The sequence below is a fragment of the Lepisma saccharinum genome, chromosome 2 (genome assembly GCF_977018435.1).
Source record: "Lepisma saccharinum chromosome 2, izLepSacc3.1, whole genome shotgun sequence".
In the NCBI taxonomy this organism is placed as follows: Eukaryota; Metazoa; Arthropoda; class Insecta; order Zygentoma; family Lepismatidae; genus Lepisma; species Lepisma saccharinum.
Window position 1 is genome coordinate 20,011,487 of NC_139230.1, and position 18,906 is coordinate 20,030,392.

At 38.0% G+C, this 18,906-nt stretch overlaps 1 protein-coding gene across 1 annotated transcript in view; it reads right to left on the reverse strand.

The window, feature by feature from the left end:
- The window catches only part of LOC145983947 (peroxiredoxin 2-like), a 53,035-nt gene extending 34,565 nt beyond the window's left edge, over positions 1–18,470 (reverse strand). The window contains exon 1 of the mRNA XM_083117143.1: positions 18,308–18,470. Coding sequence (XP_082973269.1) covers positions 18,308–18,410 — 103 coding nt within the window. The 5' untranslated portion in view covers positions 18,411–18,470. The remainder of the gene's footprint in view (positions 1–18,307) is intronic.
- Positions 18,471–18,906: the final 436 nt, after the last annotated feature.

Sequence of the window (18,906 nt, forward strand, 5' to 3'; positions counted from 1 at the left end):
TTCCGCCACTTTTGGCTAATCGCAATGGAGATGAGTGATGAAATGAAATTTATGAAGAAACACTCACAAGGAACACCCTAGCCCAAGCTGGATTCGAACCTGAATATTATATGGATTCAAAGGTATTGAGTGATCTTTGCGAAGCACATGATTTAACCATTGTGTGGTTGCTCTGATACGTACATATATGTATACAGGGTGTTTCCTGGCTGATGATACAAACTTACAGGGATGATGGAGAAGGGCACATGTATCAATTTGAGATAAGGAACCCTGGTCCGGAAACGACTTAGTCGAAAGTTATAAGCGAAAATCGGTGGAGGAAGATGTAATACTTTTATTACCTGCACAAGTTTCACAAGCTCTTTCGTGGCCAGCTTGGTCACCTGATCTGACCCCACTTGATTTCTTCTTGTGGGGTCATGCGAAAAGTCTTGTGTACGAGACACCTGTCGAGACTGAAAATGATCTCCTGGCAAGAATTCTCGCTGCCTGTGACATTGTTCGAACGACCCCGGGGTTGTTCCAACGGGTATACCAGGAATTTGTGGGACGATGTCATACCTGCAGGGAAGCTGGGGGATGACACTTTGAACAACTGTTGTGAATGTAGCAGCTTATGAAACTTGTGCAGGTAATAAAAGTATTACATCTTCAAACACCGATTTTCGCTTATAACTTTCGACTAAGTCGTTTCCGGACCAAGGTTCCTTATCTCAAATTGATACATGTGCCCTTCTCCATCGTCCCTGAAAGTTTGTATCATCAGCCAGGAAACAGCATGTATAAAAAAAAATCCATGGCTGCTAGTAGTGTAATCAAGGAGGGCGCTCGAGTTCGCACTTTAAACTGTAGGTCCAGTCCCGATTAGCCTTACTGTGCATAAAGTGGACATAAAACACCAAATCAATCAATCAATTCACCCTGATGGAGGGTGGAAACGTTACGTCTTTTAGGTGTATATATTTTTTATTCCATAAATATTTTTTCAGAATTTTGTTGTGTAAAATAAGTTAGCAAGTAATAAATGTTATTATTGGAATGATCAACTCAAAAAGTTGAGTTTATACCTAAATATATCGTTGGTAACAGTGTTACCAGGTTTTCCTAAGTTTTTCTTCAGTTGATCAGAAAATGGCTCAGGTGCAGGAAGAACAGAATATGAGCGTGGTATATATCAAGACAAATTTCTCAAATGTTAAAAAGGTAATTTCTTTCGACAAATCCATTACTTTCTTGCATTTGTATGTTTGTGTAGTAGTTGTGCTGTCTAGTATGTTCGTTTTGCGTACTAGTTGTGCTGTCTAATTTGTTTGTGTTTGTCTTGTGTAGTAGTTGTCGTGTGTTTGTGTTTATATTGTGTTATAGTTGTGATGTGTTTGTGTGTGTCTTGTGTAGTAGTTGTGCTGTCTAATGTGTTTGTCTTCTGTAGTAGTTCCTCCATTCATATTGGGGGTTAGGCGTAGAGCTGACAACTCTGCACTGTAAAAAGCCATGTCAAGAATCAGCAATATAAGGCCATGGATGTTCCCAAGGTAAAATATTCCGGAGGTAAAATAGTCCCCCGTTCGGATCTCCGGGTGGGGACTACTTTGGGAGGTCCCTGGACTAAGGATAAAATCTACATTAGGAATAAGGATATTAAATTAGGCACCTGGAATGTTCTGAGCCTTTACCGGCCCGGGGCATTTCAGTGTACAGTTAATGAGATAGTTAAGTATAAATTAGATGTAGTAGCTGTCCAGGAAGTTAGGTGGCCAGGAGAAGGGAATTGTAAAACTAAAAATTATACTTTTCTCTATGGTGGTACTGAAAATCATAATTTTGGAACAGGCTTTTTCATAAATAATAGAATTATCTCGGCTCTTAAAACAGTAGAATTTATTAATGATAGGATATCATATGCAGTTTTACAGGGTAGGTGGTGTAAAATTATTTTAATAAACATACATGCACCAACGGAAGATAAAGATGATAATACTAAAGATGATAATACTAAAGATGATTTTTATACAGAGTTAGAACAGGTCTTTGATAAATTTTCTCAGTATGATATGAAAATTCTGTTAGGTGACTGTAATGCACAGATTGGCAAAGAAGAGACATTTAAACCCACGATTGGTAAAGAAAGTCTTCATGAATTAAGTAATGATAATGGTATAAGATTGATTACTTTTGCAACCTCAAAGAATTTAATTGTGAAAAGTACCACTTTTAAACATAAAGATATCCATAAATATACCTGGTCTTCTCCAGATGGTAAAATTCATAATCAGATAGATCATATTCTCATTGATAAGAGAAGGCATACTAGTATAATTGAAGTTCGTACACATAGAGGTGCTGACTGTGCCAGTGACCATTATTTAGTAATTGCTAAATTAAGAGAAAGACTCTCAGTGATAAATCATAAGCAACAAAATCTAAAAGTTCTAAAATTTGATACAGGAAAGTTTACTGATGAAAGAATTAAGAAAGATTACCAAATTAAACTGTCAAATAGTTTTGATGTTTTGCAGGATTTAAATGATGATGAAAATATAAATGAAAGAGACGTAAATAAGAATTGGGAGCACATACGTAATGCAATAGAATCAGCAGCTAAAGAAAGTATAGGATACCATAAACCGAGAAAAAGTAAGCCATGGTTTGATAATGAATGTCATAATCTAATAGAAATAAGAAATAAGGCTAGACTTAGGTGGTTAAATAACTCTGATGATACAAATCTAAACAATTATAAAAGAATAAAGCGAGAAGTTAACCGCACGTTTAGAAGTAAAAAAAGAGATTACTTGAAAAGCAAAATTAACGAAATTGAAACAAACAGCAAAAATAAAAATATCAGAGATTTATATAAAGGTGTAAATGAGTTTAGAAAGGGGTGGCAACCTAAAGTAAACTTGATAAAAGATAAAGACGGTGATTTTCTAGCTGACCCAAACGATATTCTAAATAGATGGAAGAACTACTTTAATGACCTTTTAAATGTCCATGTAGGAGATAAATCAGAAGTGAATGAAGTACACACAGCAGAACCTTTAGTTCCAGAACCTAACTTGACTGAAGTTAAAGATGCTATTAAAAGGTTAAAGAATAACAAAGCTCCTGGCATTGATTTAATACCAGCTGAGTTAATTAAATATGGTGGAAATTCATTAATATGTCAAATTCATAAATTAATTTGTTTAATATGGAATAAAGAAGAAATCCCTCAACAGTGGAAATAATCCATAATTGTTCCTGTGTTTAAAAAAGGTGATAAAATGAACTGCAATAATTACCGTGGAATTTCTCTACTCTCAACAACATATAAAATATTATCTAACATTATTTTAACAAGACTAACCCCATATGCTAATGAAATTATAGGTGATTATCAATGTGGATTTAAACGCAACAGATCAACTACAGATCAAATTTTTCACATCAGACAGACACTTGAAAAAAAGTGGGAATATAATCAAAATGTCCATCAGCTATTCATTGATTTCAAAAAAGCATATGATTCGGTCAAGAGAGATAAATTATATAATATATTAGTAGAGTTTGGAATACCTAAGAAGCTTGTTAGTATGATAAAAATATGCACCAGTGAAACAGAAAGTAAAATTCGTGTGGGTATTAATATGTCTGACAAATTTACAATTCATGATGGGTTAAAACAAGGAGATGCATTATCTCCATTGCTCTTTAATTTTGCCTTAGAATATGCTGTTAGGAAGGTAAACGAAACTAAAGAAGGACTAAAATTAAATGGTGTGACTCAGTTGTTAGCATATGCAGATGATGTAGACTTACTGGGGGATGATGTGAATACAATTAAGAATAATGCTAAAATATTTTTCAAAACTGCTAAAGAGATAGGTTTGGAAGTTAACAAAGAGAAAACTAAATATATGCTTACAGGCCGAAACCAAGTGTTAGGTAATAATCAAAATCTAATTATCGATAACAACTCGTTTGAACCAGTTTCCAAATTCAAATACTTAGGAGTAATATTAACAAATGAAAATTATATTAAAGAGGAAATAAAAAGTAGGCTTAATTCAGGAAATGCATGTTACTTCTCTCTTCATAAACTTTTGTCTTCTCGTTTAATATCTAAGAAACTAAAAGTTAAAATATACAAAACAGTAATTTTGCCTGTAGTATTATATGGGTGTGAAACTTGGTCCCTTACATTGAAAGAGGAACATATATTGAGAGTATTTGAAAATAGGATCCTTAGGAAAATCTTTGGACCTAAAAGGGATGAGGAGACAGGTGAGTGGAGAAGGTTGCATAATTTAGAACTACATAATTTGTATTCATGTCCAGACATTATTAGATTAATTAAATCAAGAAGACTTAGGTGGGCAGGCCATGTGGCACGAATGGGAGAGGAAAGAGGAATTTACAGGATTCTTGTTGGGAAACCTGATGGTAAGAGACCAGTAGGAAGGCCAAGACGAAGATGGAGGGACAACGTCGAGATGGACCTAAGGGAAATCGGTAGGGATGGAAAAGAGTATATAGATCTTGCTCAAGATAGGGACAGATGGAAGGCCTGTGTTGCTGCAGCCATGAACCTTCGGGTTTAAGAAGGCTAGAGAGTTAGTTAGTTAGTATATCAAGACAAACTTATCTAACCACAAAGTAATCTCTGCGCGTAGTGCCAAAAGATCCATGATCTGCAAACAGTATTCAGAAGTGGTATAAAATTTTTGGAGAACGGCAATGTTCTTGACAGGAAAAGGAGTGGCTAAACCCGGAACTGGTGAGGATTGAATCGAACGAGTTCTTCATTAGTCATTTGAGAAGTACATTTTCTTCTTTCACAAGTAAACGCCAGTTTCCAGAAAGACTGAACACCTTGCACATTATCAACTTGCATTTTACTACTGGGCACACAATGTGTCTTGATGTTTCGAATCAGCATTTCAATGCAAGATGGATTGATCGCCATGGACCAATATCCTGCCCCTTCCCCATCTTCTTCCGATATGACGCCATTGGATTTCCTGTAGGGGCTGTAAAGGACAGTGTGTACGGAAGTCAAGTATCTGTCACCCTGTATTTCCATTGTCACTATTCCAAAGATATAAATGCTGTGTAACAATGGATTGCATGAGTTGGTTTATTGTACTTCGCTTTTCTCTTGGCTAATCGCGAAGATAAGGATGAGTGATGATACGATGAAACTGACGAAGGGATACCATACCCAGGCCAGTATTCGAACCCGGGGCCCCTAGCGTCGTAGCGCGCTGTACTAACAACTCCGTCACGTGTAACCATGGAGATGGGAGTGCGAAGACATTAGTTAGTCGAGAAAAAAAAACATAGCTCAACAAAACAGAATCGTAAATCTGGCGACCTAACCTCTAAACATTTTAAAAGTCCTGATATCATGTCAATGTATTACTTACGGCTTAACCAAGATAAGCATGTCCCCGGCAAACTCGCGAACTAAAGTGCACAGTCATTTGTTTTCTTTTCACGCTCCTGTGAGCCCCACGACTCTACACTGTGTCCCAGTATCTCTGGAGGAAGCGAACGAAAACAAATATCTGCGCAAATAGTGACGCGAAACGGCTCAACCAATGAACACTTGAGAGGAACGGGATTGTGTGGAGGGAGGGAAAGCGAATGCAGCCTTCGAGCAGCGTGTACCTGCTTCGCTCTCTCCATTCGATTTCGCCACTTCTCTGGCGCTATGCGTGACTTTGCTCCAGAGATGACTGGGACAGGATATAGCGACATAGGAACATTCTTATCTTGGTCAACCTGTACACAACTGACTCCGACAGAAGGAAGGACGCTGATTTGCGGGCAAGGGTGGGTGTTGTGAAGGTCAGTGGACCGCTAATTTTCGGATGCTGCCGACTGCACTGTTTACCGGTTCTCGTGTGTTCTCCCTCAGCCCCGCAGCGATGTATTGACGTCACTACTGCAAAACGCGCACGACTGCCCTCACACTTCTTCATGTTGCCAACTCAGCTTTTTTGAAGCCAGATCTGTCCTACACATGGCTCCTAAAACCGTAGTCTACGTTCATGGAATTCACACGAACTGCTTAAAACTACAGTCCTGCCGTTATATCCCCCGGTGTCCAATCGCAGCGCAGGACGGCAATTTTGACAAAATCTTGTTTCTCTGCTGGCTGCTTCGGGGAGGAGGGTTTCAAAGGTTGCCGCTTGTTCCCCAAACAGGGGGGGAGGGGGGGCAGCGGTGGGTCTAATTGGCTGTTTGACCCTAAGTTCCTTCCTAGGTAAACGGGGCAACAGACGGTCACTGCCATAAAGACGGTTCCCGCGCCGGGACTGTAGTGTGTTGTGATTTATTGTCCAATGCCTATTTCTAGTTCAGTGTTAACTGTACGGACGTGAAGGTGAACGGAATGATTGACCAAAGCACAAAATATGTAGTATGTCTCCGTGTATTTACATCTGAGAAACCGAGGAAACAACAGGGTGTCTATAATTTCGTAAAAACAAAATTCCCTTAAATTTCCACAAGATGGATTGATTTAAATCGCGATTTATATCAGGTGGTTTTTTTTAAAAAAAATCACTCATTTAAATCAGAAAAGAAAATAAGCTCATACAAAAGGAAATGTATGCGGCCCCGGCGCCCACCCAGCGTCGAATAACATGGGTACCTGGGGGAAACCCTGGGGGGTAAAGGCGGTCAGGGGCGTGATGCTGATCACACCACCCCCACTCACGACCGGATCAAGAAAGTGTGAGGCGTTACCCCCACACCCCCTATACGCCTTCATGGCGTGGTGCTAAGCACAGGGGAGCACTTTACCTTTTTTTTTTACCTTTACAAAAGGAAATGTAATATGCAAACTGTAAACACACTTAAATTTATCTTGATAAAAAATTCAATTATTATAGGCAAAATAAGCAAACTGCATGTGTAGAATAAATAATATACAAAATACTAATAATGTTAAACCGTAAATAGTGTCATTATCATTAAACTGTAAATAAATATGACAGCTGATATTTTGCAAACTATCATTTAAAAAATACTAAAATTCAGCTACAAACACTAAAAAATATTTTCAGTTGCAATTGTAGAGTACATCCAGAATGTTTTATATTACTGGAAGAAAAATTACTGAAATTATGTATTACAGTTTCATTAACACACTCAACAAACATTTCCATAATAGGTTCATATGTACAGCATCAGAAACCGAAATATGTACATTTACATTTAATTCATTTTTTATTTGCTTTAATCAAACTTTTCAAATATTTTACAGGGCAGTTTACTAGAATGTGCCTTTCCATATAGCCTATGGTCATGTATCACATGACCCACCTATCATTTTAAATAAAAAAGTTGAATTCAAGATGGCGGCCGTCCGCGTGACATACTCCAAAAGGTGTCCCCCGAGGCCTATTATGTATCGCATATATCAAATTCCATGAAAATACATCACTGCGATTTTTACAAGGGGTGGTAAGGGACTTCTGATACACTCTGTATACTTTGGCCAGCATCACACTTGTAATATAAGTTTTTAGAAAAATCACATCACATGTAAAAGTGATAATGGCAGGATTGGTCTATGGTAATCAAAGAATTATATATTTTTATAAAAAATAAATAATAGCATAAATAATACATACTTATAGCAAAACTTAGTAATAATATCGGTATTATTTCTAATAACTACTAAACACAATCCAAACAGTGTTACAAAAAAGTGGGAAATTCCAAGAGTCAGACATGAAAATAGTTCAAAAATGACCTTTTCCTAGAGTAATTAATATACAGTTTCTACTGTAACTACTGGTAGTACTCAGTATATCAAACTGAAGTATGGTGTGTCCACAACAAATTTAAAATTTCTTGTTTCTTCAAAAACCTACTTTTAGTGTACTATTACTAGACCTCTGATTTTAACTTATTTTTCCTTTACAGGAATGTAAGAAATAATATGTTATGTCAGTGTTTCGTTTAAAAAAAACGCAACAGCTGATGAAGTTTTATAGTGCCTAAAAAAATGTATTGTGCTTCTTAGAACCTATTTTAGGTTTATGCGTCTAAACCAAGCCTTTTTTTTAAGGTTTTTATATATTTTTTAAGGTTTTACAGGATTTTTATGTCACACCGAGGCATTTGCTTTGTTTGGTCACGAAAAAAGTCAATGACGAACGTGTTTGAAACGTACTCCCTGTCGATTTATCTTCCTCCAAGTCCATGGTGATTTTTCAAAGCTCTAAACAAAGCAAAATGTCTGGTGCCACTGTTACCTGTACGATCCAAAGTCGTCTTGCTCACTTTCGCGTCACTTCGGTGCTTTGTGGCCTTCAAGCCTTGCAAACTTATATTGCAGCATTGAAGTTTACACCAATGACTAGGTTTTTGTTGAAATATTATTTTCAGCATATAAGATAATCCTCGCAGACAAAATTGCTGAGTTTGACTGTGGATAACATGAAAAACGATTGTTGCCTAACTAAACGGCGAAGAGTGGATTTTAATAGCACATTTCCAATGGTAAGTTCTGCCATCACCGTAGGGTTAGACAACACACAACGTTATGCAAGATAGTGCGTATTTCAGGATATAGGTGTCCCATTTTCATTGCCGGTGACTATACCTAATCTAGGGTGACCAGACACACACATTCAAATTTGAGGACAGAGCAGGTGAAAAAGGAGAACAAAGTCATAAAAAAGAGGACACCGCAAAAAATGGAGACACATTTGCCATTACTCATAATTTAATTAATATACAATATTTTACCAACACTTAGCTTACAGATACTTCTCAGATGATCTTCTTCAATAATTTCCTCTTACCTTTAAGCAACGAATGCAATCTCCTAATCTATTTTTAACACATGACAATCAGAACAAGAATATCTATAATTTGAAGCACAGCATATTTATTACTCCTTTTCCAATTTTTTGATATTAGAATGAAATATTCCCATAAATGAATGCAAATGTAAGAGTAAGCTTTGCTTATTTCCAAAAAAAAGAATAATATATATAATTTTAGGTAGTTTAGATTTGATATGGGTGTTCTTTGTGAATGTCCCTTCATCAAAATCATAATATCATCGCTCATCCTCATCTTCGCGATTAGCCAGGAATGGCAGAAAGCAAAGCAAAATAAACAATTTAAGAGGGCGAAGTAACGAATTAGAATAATACTAATGAGCTCAATCGGGCAAAGTGAGCTCCAAGATGCTAGGTGAGCATTGCTCGAATATACATAACGCGTCCCAAGCGATATGTGGAGTTAGTGTTTTAAGTCCACTTTATGCACAGTAAGGCTAATCGAGACTGGGCCTACAGGTTAAGGTGGGATCCGAGCCACTTGTGCCTCCACCGGGTATCGAACCCGGGACCCCTTGATTTCAAGGCGGCGACGCTACCACTGCGCCATCTGGGAGTCCCCCCCCCCAAGTGATATGATGATCGTTATGTGTGGAAGCATTCTCTATGCAACACATTTGCTATACTCTTTCCAAAAAAAGGAGGAGATTTACCGATTTCTAAACGGACGCCGGACAAACACCTAAAAAGGAGGACATGTCCGGATAAAAGAGGACATCTGGTTACCCTAACCTAATCAGCATTTTTCAGGAAATTTGAACTGTTTGAAGTTTTTTTGAACCTACTTCAGGATTTTTCGAGCCTAACTTAAGATTTTTAGGACCTATTTTAGGATTTTTAGAACCTATTTTAAGGTTTTTAGAACCTACTTTAGGATTTTTAGAGCCTATTTTAGGAACCTAAAACCACACTTTTTAGAACCTAAAAATCCGAGGACTAACTATTACAAAAATGTTGATTTTTCCAGAAACAGATTAAATTTCCCTGACATTTCCAGAAAAAGTAAATTCTCTGACTTTTCGGGATTTCCAGACTAGTAGACACCCTGAACAAATATACTTTTGTATTGTATTTGACAATCCAATCCCTTCTTTGGGAGTGTGCTATGGTCATCTATGGTAAAGGGCGATTAATGTTCAGAGTTTGAATCAAGACCAGGGAATAGAATTTTTTGGAATGAGTGATGAGAATTTGAGGGTGCAATCGGGATGGCGACGTCTGCAAAGTATCCTATAATAATAATAATAACCAAAAGAGCATCAGAATTTTGGAGTAATTTGGCTCTTTCTTTTGTAGAGTTTGTATTGCCACACGGGGAGACCCCGAGTTCGATTCCCGTGTGGTTGGTCCAAGGGAAGTTTATTTTACGTAAATCTAAATGGAGGATCTCCCCGATGGCGTAGCTGTAACGTCGTGGCCTTGTAATAAAGGTCTCCCGGGTTCGATACCCGATGGAGGCGCATACTGGTTCGGATCCTGCTTTAAACCGCAGCTCCAGTTCCGATTCGCCTATCTGTGTATAAAGTGTACCTAAAACTCAAATGCCCTTGCATAAAGCGGATCTGTAGCTACCCGACTACCGGGGAGAGGCAGATTACATCACCTGCGAAATGCCCGAGATCGAAAATGCATGGGGCCACTCCCCCTGTGTAACTTCATATCACAGGGGATTATTATTATTATTATTATTATTATTTTACTAAAGCTACTTCAAGCCCCCTTTGAGGTGAGATTTGGCTCTTTTTCTCTAATTCAGTTTGGCAACACTACGTTGATCTAGTTCCGACAGTGACATTTCAGCCAACAGATTTATCACAATAGGGGCTTGTTTGATGGCGACGGCGATGTTCAGCAGGAGTAGGCTGGAGCGGTTATAACCACCGAAAATGCAATGCAGCTTGTGGTATTCCTAATTTAAGCAAGATGAAAGCGAATTTATCGCGTACGACACAGAACTGAATAATATGTTTTTCAATTTGAACACCCTTAGATATTTATTTAACCATCTCATAATGCATATACATTTTGCAAAGCTCGTGGATTGCCATTATTATTAATTATGGCTTGTTTATTATTATGATTATGTTCTTGTTTTCTCCATAGTACTTGAGACTTACGAACAAGTTATGGTCATATTCATCCCAGATTGAAAATTACATGTCTACATTTCACAAGTCTTTCTAAGGTCCTCGCTTCTACGCGTTTTGTAGATTTACATAATTTATTTATCAGATATTAAATTGCGATAAAGATTTCTTTAACCAACGAAACAGAAAAAAACACAGCCACGTATAGGACAATCACCATCTCTGAGGGCATTCTAGAAATAAAATTAAACAACCAACACGAAAAGACGCTCAAAGGTTGTTTGAAGTTCTGTATGCTCTGATTAATCGGGACTGGAATTACATATCAGTGGCGTCGCGTGGAGTAAATCCTTGGGTGTTCACAGCCAGCCTAAAATCAGAGAAATTTTACACCCACTCCCCCAGACCGAGCGGGCTACACACACACACACAACAGAGAGTGTGTGTGTGTGAGAGAAATCAATTATTGATCACTATCGAAGAGAAGATAACAGCGAACCTAAGTGACATTGGTTAATCGAGATACAAAGGGCAAAAGTTTAGCCAAGAATAGAAGCTAATAGTGTTGCCCACGAGACGAGACTTTGGCCTGTCTCGTCTCGTGGAAATGCTATGAAATGCTGTCTCGTCTCGAAAATATTCGTTTGTCAAAGGGACACATGATCAATCTCGTCTCGTCTCGAATTTTTAAAAGCCTGTCCCGTCTCGTCCCGTGGGCAACACTAGAAGCTAAGATTCCCTTTTTTTCTTCGAGTGCCTTTGCCAAATGTCGAAGAAAAGAAACATGAAAGTACGAATATAACAGCGCATGTTTTATCGAGGATACGAACCTGGGACTTTGTATTTGTAGCGCATTGTGCTAGATACTCCGCCAGTGCGCTTACCGAAAATACATTTACAAAACACAAGCCAATTTTAATTTATTGCGAATTATCGTGTCCGCTTAACCCACCACCTCTGTCGCACATGAATTACAAAGTTAAACAATGCAAACATTCTTTTGCAACTTTGAATTATTGTAATTCCTTATTTTTCTCCTCACCTAACTCCGTGGCAGAGTGGTTATCACAGCGTCCTACAACGTTAGGGCTCCAGGGTTCGAATCCCGGCCAGAACATGGATGTTCTTCTTCAATGTCCCTTCATCAGTTTCATCATATCATCATTCATCCCTAGCTTCGCGATTAGCCAAAAGTAGAGTTGGAAGTGGTCGGAAAAAGCCCGACTTTTTTAAAAAAAAACCTCGGGTTTTTCCCCGCGGCATTTTTGGGCTTTTTTTTTTTTACAAAAGTGTCTCAAATCAATAAAAATACAGGAGTTGGCAGTATTTTTCCTCTTTCATGGTTTTCGTTTATCTCCCTACAATATGAAATTCGTAGCTAGACAAAAACAGTGTTTTCAAGAAAGCTGGCTTTTTTGAATGGGCGGTTCTTTCCGAGTGCTAATCTTCATATTTCGGTAGGCTTATTAAATATATCTATGCAGTATAAGCATATTCACATAACTAGAGTAGTTTTGTATGTGTTTTTAATAGAACCTAATAGTATGATATGATTTTCAATGTTTGAATTTGTTATACGAACACGTACATGAAGCAAAAAAGAAAATACTGCTATACCTTTTGAAAATCTAGTATCAAATCTATTTACATTAAATTGTGTGTTCAGTAATATATATATTTGTATTCTGGCTTTCCAGTACATCATGTATAATTTGGTTAAATGGCCGCTAAACCTGGTCACGGAGCTGCTTGTTGCAGTGGTTCTCGACCTTCGTGAGACCACAGCTCAGTAAATTTATTTCTTACAAGTCGATGCCCTGATTCCAACAATTTCACTCATAAATACATTTCTGAACTTTAAAGTTTATATGGAAATTAATATGCAACCTTAATTAATATTAATATATCAAGTATGGCATAATCGGAGTTCAAATATGTATAGACTTGCTGTTAAATATAAAATTAGTTTTAGATTTGTCGTCAACCCCTGGGTGCAACGGAACTTTTGCAGCCCGCCAGTTGAAAAACACTGGCACTAAAACTGAAGTAGAAGCAAATAAGACTGGCCGCAAATGGGGAAAAAATCTATAAAATAAATCTGGAGTGGACCTACAGTTTGAAATTAGATCCGGGGCACTCTGCCTCCGCTGAGGATTGAACCTCAGACCCCTTCTTATTACAAGGCAACAGCATTACTTTATTCCACTCCAGAGGCCAATTGGACCATGTGGCCGAGTGGTTAGCACATCGCGCTGCGACGCCAAGGGTCCCGGGTTCGAATCCCGCTCGGGCTTGGTTGTTTGTGAATGTCCATTCATCAATTTCATCATTTCATCACTCAACCCCATCTTCGCAAATTAGCCAAGAGGCACAAAGCGCGAAGTAAAATAAACTAAATCAATCAATCAAATCCAGAGGCCAATTCATGATTATAAAAGGAACATTCTATCAAAAAGCAGGCCTTTTCCATCAACAGTACTTGCAATTTGTTCTGTGATTTACAGGCTAAATGAAATCTTAATCTCTGATGAAGTAGCTAACAATCTTGTTAGGGGGTTACATTGAAGTGACAAGTGACATGGGCACCTTCAGTCTGTAAGCAAGCATCCACCACACATGCACAAACAAGACTGGGGCGCAGTATAAAGCAAAACATTCACCCTGCCATTGAGAAAATAGTATAGTCCGAGCAACATGCAAGTGACATGTTTAGCTCATTGTCGCATTTCAATTCAAAAGGTTGAATGGATTACTGCTTCCAAGTGACACATGTCACTTGATGTTTCGGTCTGAAAGTTCCCTGAGAAAACGGTACAGGCCAAGTGACAAGCGACACTTGCAGCTTATGTTCCTTCGGTTCGAAAGGTTGAATTTACTTTTAAGGGTTGGTTTCCAAGAGCCACGTGTCGCTTCCGTCTCAAAGCTCCGTTAAACAGGATATATACACACATTCACGTAATACGTATACTTCTGCATATGTGATGTGAACAGTCAAGATCTTCAATTGTCCCGAAACATCGAATATTTTGATACTAACATTTGTTTCATATTTTATAACATCAACATTTAAATTGAGACACAAACATGTAAAAGCCTGTTTTAAGTCAATTTCATGGCCAGATGTGCTCATTAGTACTTCACGTTTAATTTTAACCCTAGCTTACTCGTGCCATATGAGAAACTTACATACCAGGGGTGGCTCACAGACCACACTTTGTTTTATCACTAAATTTCAAGAAACCATTTTATAATTGAATCACTGCTTCCTTTGCTGATTATATATGTGCAGTTATTTATTAATTGTAATAACTACAAAAAATACTATCATTAATAAAAAATAATAACCAATTATTTCATGAGTCTCTCACATATATTTTATCATTCACTAAAACTCAGACTATCCATAATAACTTTTATTAATGTTTTTTTAGTTTGCAGAAGTGCAGTTGTTATTTTAGTTTTGGAAATTCCCTTTCTTGCTCCTAAGAATTAAGCCCTGCCCTCATTTTGGCTAATCATGATACCGTCGAATATGTGATTTTTTTTTTAATAGTTATTTGTAAATTCACAGTAGCTTCCCTATATCTCATTCGTAAGTCTCTGGCAATGCTCAAATTTCATGATGAGAATTTCAACTCGCGAAACTTGATAATTATTGTTTTAAAACTTATCTGCAGGAGTTAATAACAATTATAATTTCTTTTCCATAAAAATGTAACTGGTAATTACTCGTTTCACATGTGTACTAAGCTAAATATATTATTCTCTTCTAACAGTGTATTCGTCTTCTTTCTTTTTGACTCATCTACATTATCTAAAGTTTAAGCAACACATTTTAACTATCGATGTAAGTGTAAATCTGCTAATTTTGGTGATACAGTGTTTTAGAACTTAAAACCTTCGCCATCGTGCAAGGTTTTGGGTGTGCGACAACTATTTGCAATGGAGTTGTTGAGGAAGTTTGCAGCCACATATGATTATTGTGGCTGTTGCTCTAGACAACAGAGCCTCGTTAACATGAATTCAAATTTCCTTTATTGAAGGGCGAGGTTCAGCCTTTGGATGTTCTCCCACCTGACTGTGCTCTCCAGGATAGCTGTTATGGCGTAATTTTTTCTTTTAATATTACACGTCCCATTTCTACCTCACATATTAATTGTGATGAATGCTATAATGGACAAGAGGGGAAAAAACTGACATGATTTGGTTTATTTTACTTCGCTCTTCAACCACTTTGGCCTAATCGCGAAAATGAGGATGAGTGATGATATGATGGAATTGATGAAGGGACACTCAAAGAACACCGACGCTCAGTGGCATGCCAAGAATTTTCGAATGGAGGGGGGTACATATAATACTTAGTAGTCAGCCCTCATTTTGACATCTGTTCCTGCCTTTGACACTCTTTTTCTTATGAATACTGTGCCAAAGGGGGAAAAGGGGTATGAGCCCCACAAACTCCCTCTTGGGGATGTCACTGCCCATGCCCAGGCCAGAATTTGAACCCGGGATCCTGGCGTCGTAGCATGCTGTGCTACACACTCAGCCACGGAGGTCGGCCCATCGACTTGTGATTAGCTTTCCCAGCGTGAATAATTGCCACTACATAAAGGTCAACAGCTATCAGGTTATTGGCAACTACCATAGGCAAGTTTTATATTTGATAAGTCAAAGCTTACTGTCTACAAAGTTGTTATCTTGACAAATTAAATAATTATTACTGCTTTATATCTTTTGAGTGAAAAATAAAACTTAAATGGGCCGATAAATCATCCCTTCAGATAAGAAATGCAAAATATAGATATTGTGAAAAAAAAATAGAAAACGTCTAATGCTGCGTTCACACGTTTATCCATTTCCGGAATCAAGGTTTATATAATGATATGCCTAGTGTGCTGTCATTGTATGTAGTAGTCTTTCGCCGAAACATCAAAGAAAAGTGTAGTCTGCATTGATGACATTCTCCGATGTTACTTTTGCGAGTAAGTGGAGGATAATGCGGTTTTTTGAGAAAGTTCGTGTTCATTGGAAGCTGCTGCTGCTTTTTTATTACTATTGTTTTTTTTAAATCTTTTTGGTTGGAAGCACACGAGATTTCGCCGCGGTATTGAGCATCGATAAACCAGGCAGAGAGAAGACGGTCCAATCCGAGAGGCACGCTATAAGTGGCGTGCAGTTTGTTGTCACTCCGGTACAAGGCCGCCCACCGATTATCATAAAGCATACGCTTTTGTGTACATATCAAATTACGGTTAATTGAAGTTACTAAATTTCCAAAATTACTTTTTTTTAAATTTAAAAACAGTAGCTGGGTGCGTTTGTTGTTAGTACTGTGTAAAATGTCGGTAACATTGGATACAAATGCAACGAAAAGACCAACTCTAGTTCACCTGTGTTTATTTACTTGAACCAGCTACATGGAATCAGTTTGTTTTCGTATTTATTAGTGGTTCGGATTCTGATTGAAATATTTACATCCAGTAAGTAACCTATGTTTCCCGCTCGGGGTGGGAGAAAGTGATAATCAAGGACCTTGAGTACAGATTAACTGAAAATTCCAAGACTCAGCCATTATCTTCTATGTTTCTTTTTAACGTTTGTTCAAGCGCTGTAACTTGAAATGTTGAGTTGTTCAAAAACCGTATTTTCACGCCTTGCTTTAACAATTTGGGATATGCAGGCCTCAGTGACAGAGTGGTTGGCACAACGCACTACGATGTTAGGGATCCCGGATTCGAATCTCGGCCTGGGCATGACTGATCTTAACGACTAGCCAAATATAACAGAAAAAAGAAGTAAAATAAATCAATTAACTTGAGATACTTTGATATATCATTAACATGTTTTAACCAAGCAGTGCTTTTTCTGACAGTACGCAAAACCTACTACCGGCACCTTTTCTCATGAATAGGATAACAATTAATAACAGTTTGTGTTAATGAATGAAATATAAATAATCTAGTACAAGCGTGCAATTATCAAGATGAATTTAACTTTCAATATTATCATTTTTATCGTCAAACTTATAAACACCTTTCTACCAAAAAAAAAAAACAACAACAAGGAAACGCTACTTGCAAGTATGATAAAAAACACCAGTTCAATCTATTTGTACTAAAAGTCACAGAGAAATGCGATAAATGAACTTACCTGAAAAGAAATGTTCACCCCACCGCTCTGTACTGTTTGTTTTGTTCATTAATGTTGGCACGATTTATTCTCGCCATGACAATCAACAATTGGAAAATTCTGTGCCGTGAATTGCACATTCTGTTCTTTATCGGAAAATTCTAGGATAAACATGAATGCCTGTTCGACCTAAACAACCTAATATTGTATAAAGTATACCATCGTGAACAAGGTTCAAATCTCCCGCCCGCCCGCTTGAATTCCGAATGTTTACAAGAACCCCACCACAATCATGGCTGCTCGATCCCACAGTGCAACAGTTTGTGACGTAGGTGAAACACACCTATTCTATATAATTATGGTGACCCAAGCACATTTCCGTACCGAATTCGGGGTGCACCAACCTCAAGATTGATTTATTGTTTTAGTCCACTTTATGCACGTATAGGCTAATCGGGACTGGACCTACAGTTTAAAGTTGAATCCGAACCAGTATGACATGTGCCTCCACCGGGTATCAATCCCGGGACACTTTGATTACAAGGCGACGCCGGGGAGGTAAAATGTGAATAGGAAACCTGGACGTGTTTGGTGGGAAACTTTATAAAGATACGGACATTAACATGGCTCTACAGTTACTATGAAACAATTCACTGCAAAGTAGAAGATACTTTCCTTTTCACAAACTCTGTCGCTGGATTTCCTTCAACCAACGTTGGCAACCCTGGCAACATGCTGCTGGCGGAACTGGGGATTGTGATAACTGCGTCTGCTTCCAACCAAACGACTATCCACGCCTGGTTCAAGGTCACAGACAGCTAGCAATTTCCCCTTCAATGGCACGCTTTCATCGGCGTTCATACAGCACAATGGCGTGCATATTCCCGCCAACATTGAATAAAACAACCACGTGCTTTCCAAATAGTCCAACATTACACCTTCCATAAATATCACATTGGGAACAATTTAGACGGGGCTGTCGCTACATTTTCTGATAACAAGTATAGAGAATCAACGACCACATAACACGAAATACAGCACTACATTGTCGATAATGACATTTCACGGTCTGTAATGCAAATATTACGTAATCATACCAATCGTGCCTTTCTTACTTGTTGACTTGATGAACATGTGTTATTATCTAACGTGAGAAAATATTGCAGTTACATCCCGACACCTGTGCCTCGTTAACGTACTACAATACAAAATTAATATTGTGTTTGTGTTGGATTCATAACTTACCTTCTCTTACAAAACTGTTAGCTATATGTTCTTCTGCATGTTCACAGCTCAGTTTCCTTTTCTTGATAAACCTTTCCTCCATGACTGAAGACACTTCACACATCAGTTAACACGACTCCTCCCTGAACATCTGAAATCCGTGTGACGAATTCTTCTACTATGCACCTTCCCCTCTAGTTTCCCCTAGTAGTGGCACCCGTTTTGAGGCTAGAAAGAATCTGGTTTTGGTTGACCCCTGCTCGAGAAAGAGCACCAAAGAAACGCTACATGACCCCATGGTATATATTTGTGATAAAGAAGTATTACTTCTTGTTCGTTGACAAGAAAAATTCTATTATCGTTAAATATATACGCGTATTATAACCACCAAAACAGCACGAATGAAGGTCGAATGCCGGTTTCTGTGTGACACAAATGCTAATTAGAAGGAGAATGACTGAGCAATGTATACGTTGGACTGAGAAAGACTCCCGTAGTGAGAAAATGCAAATTCATTCGAGCAACAGCGAGGCTACGTGAACACCATATCACAATGTAAACGCAATATAATTTATAGCTCAAACACGGAAACTTAGCGGCAAATGGTATTGTGTAAAAGT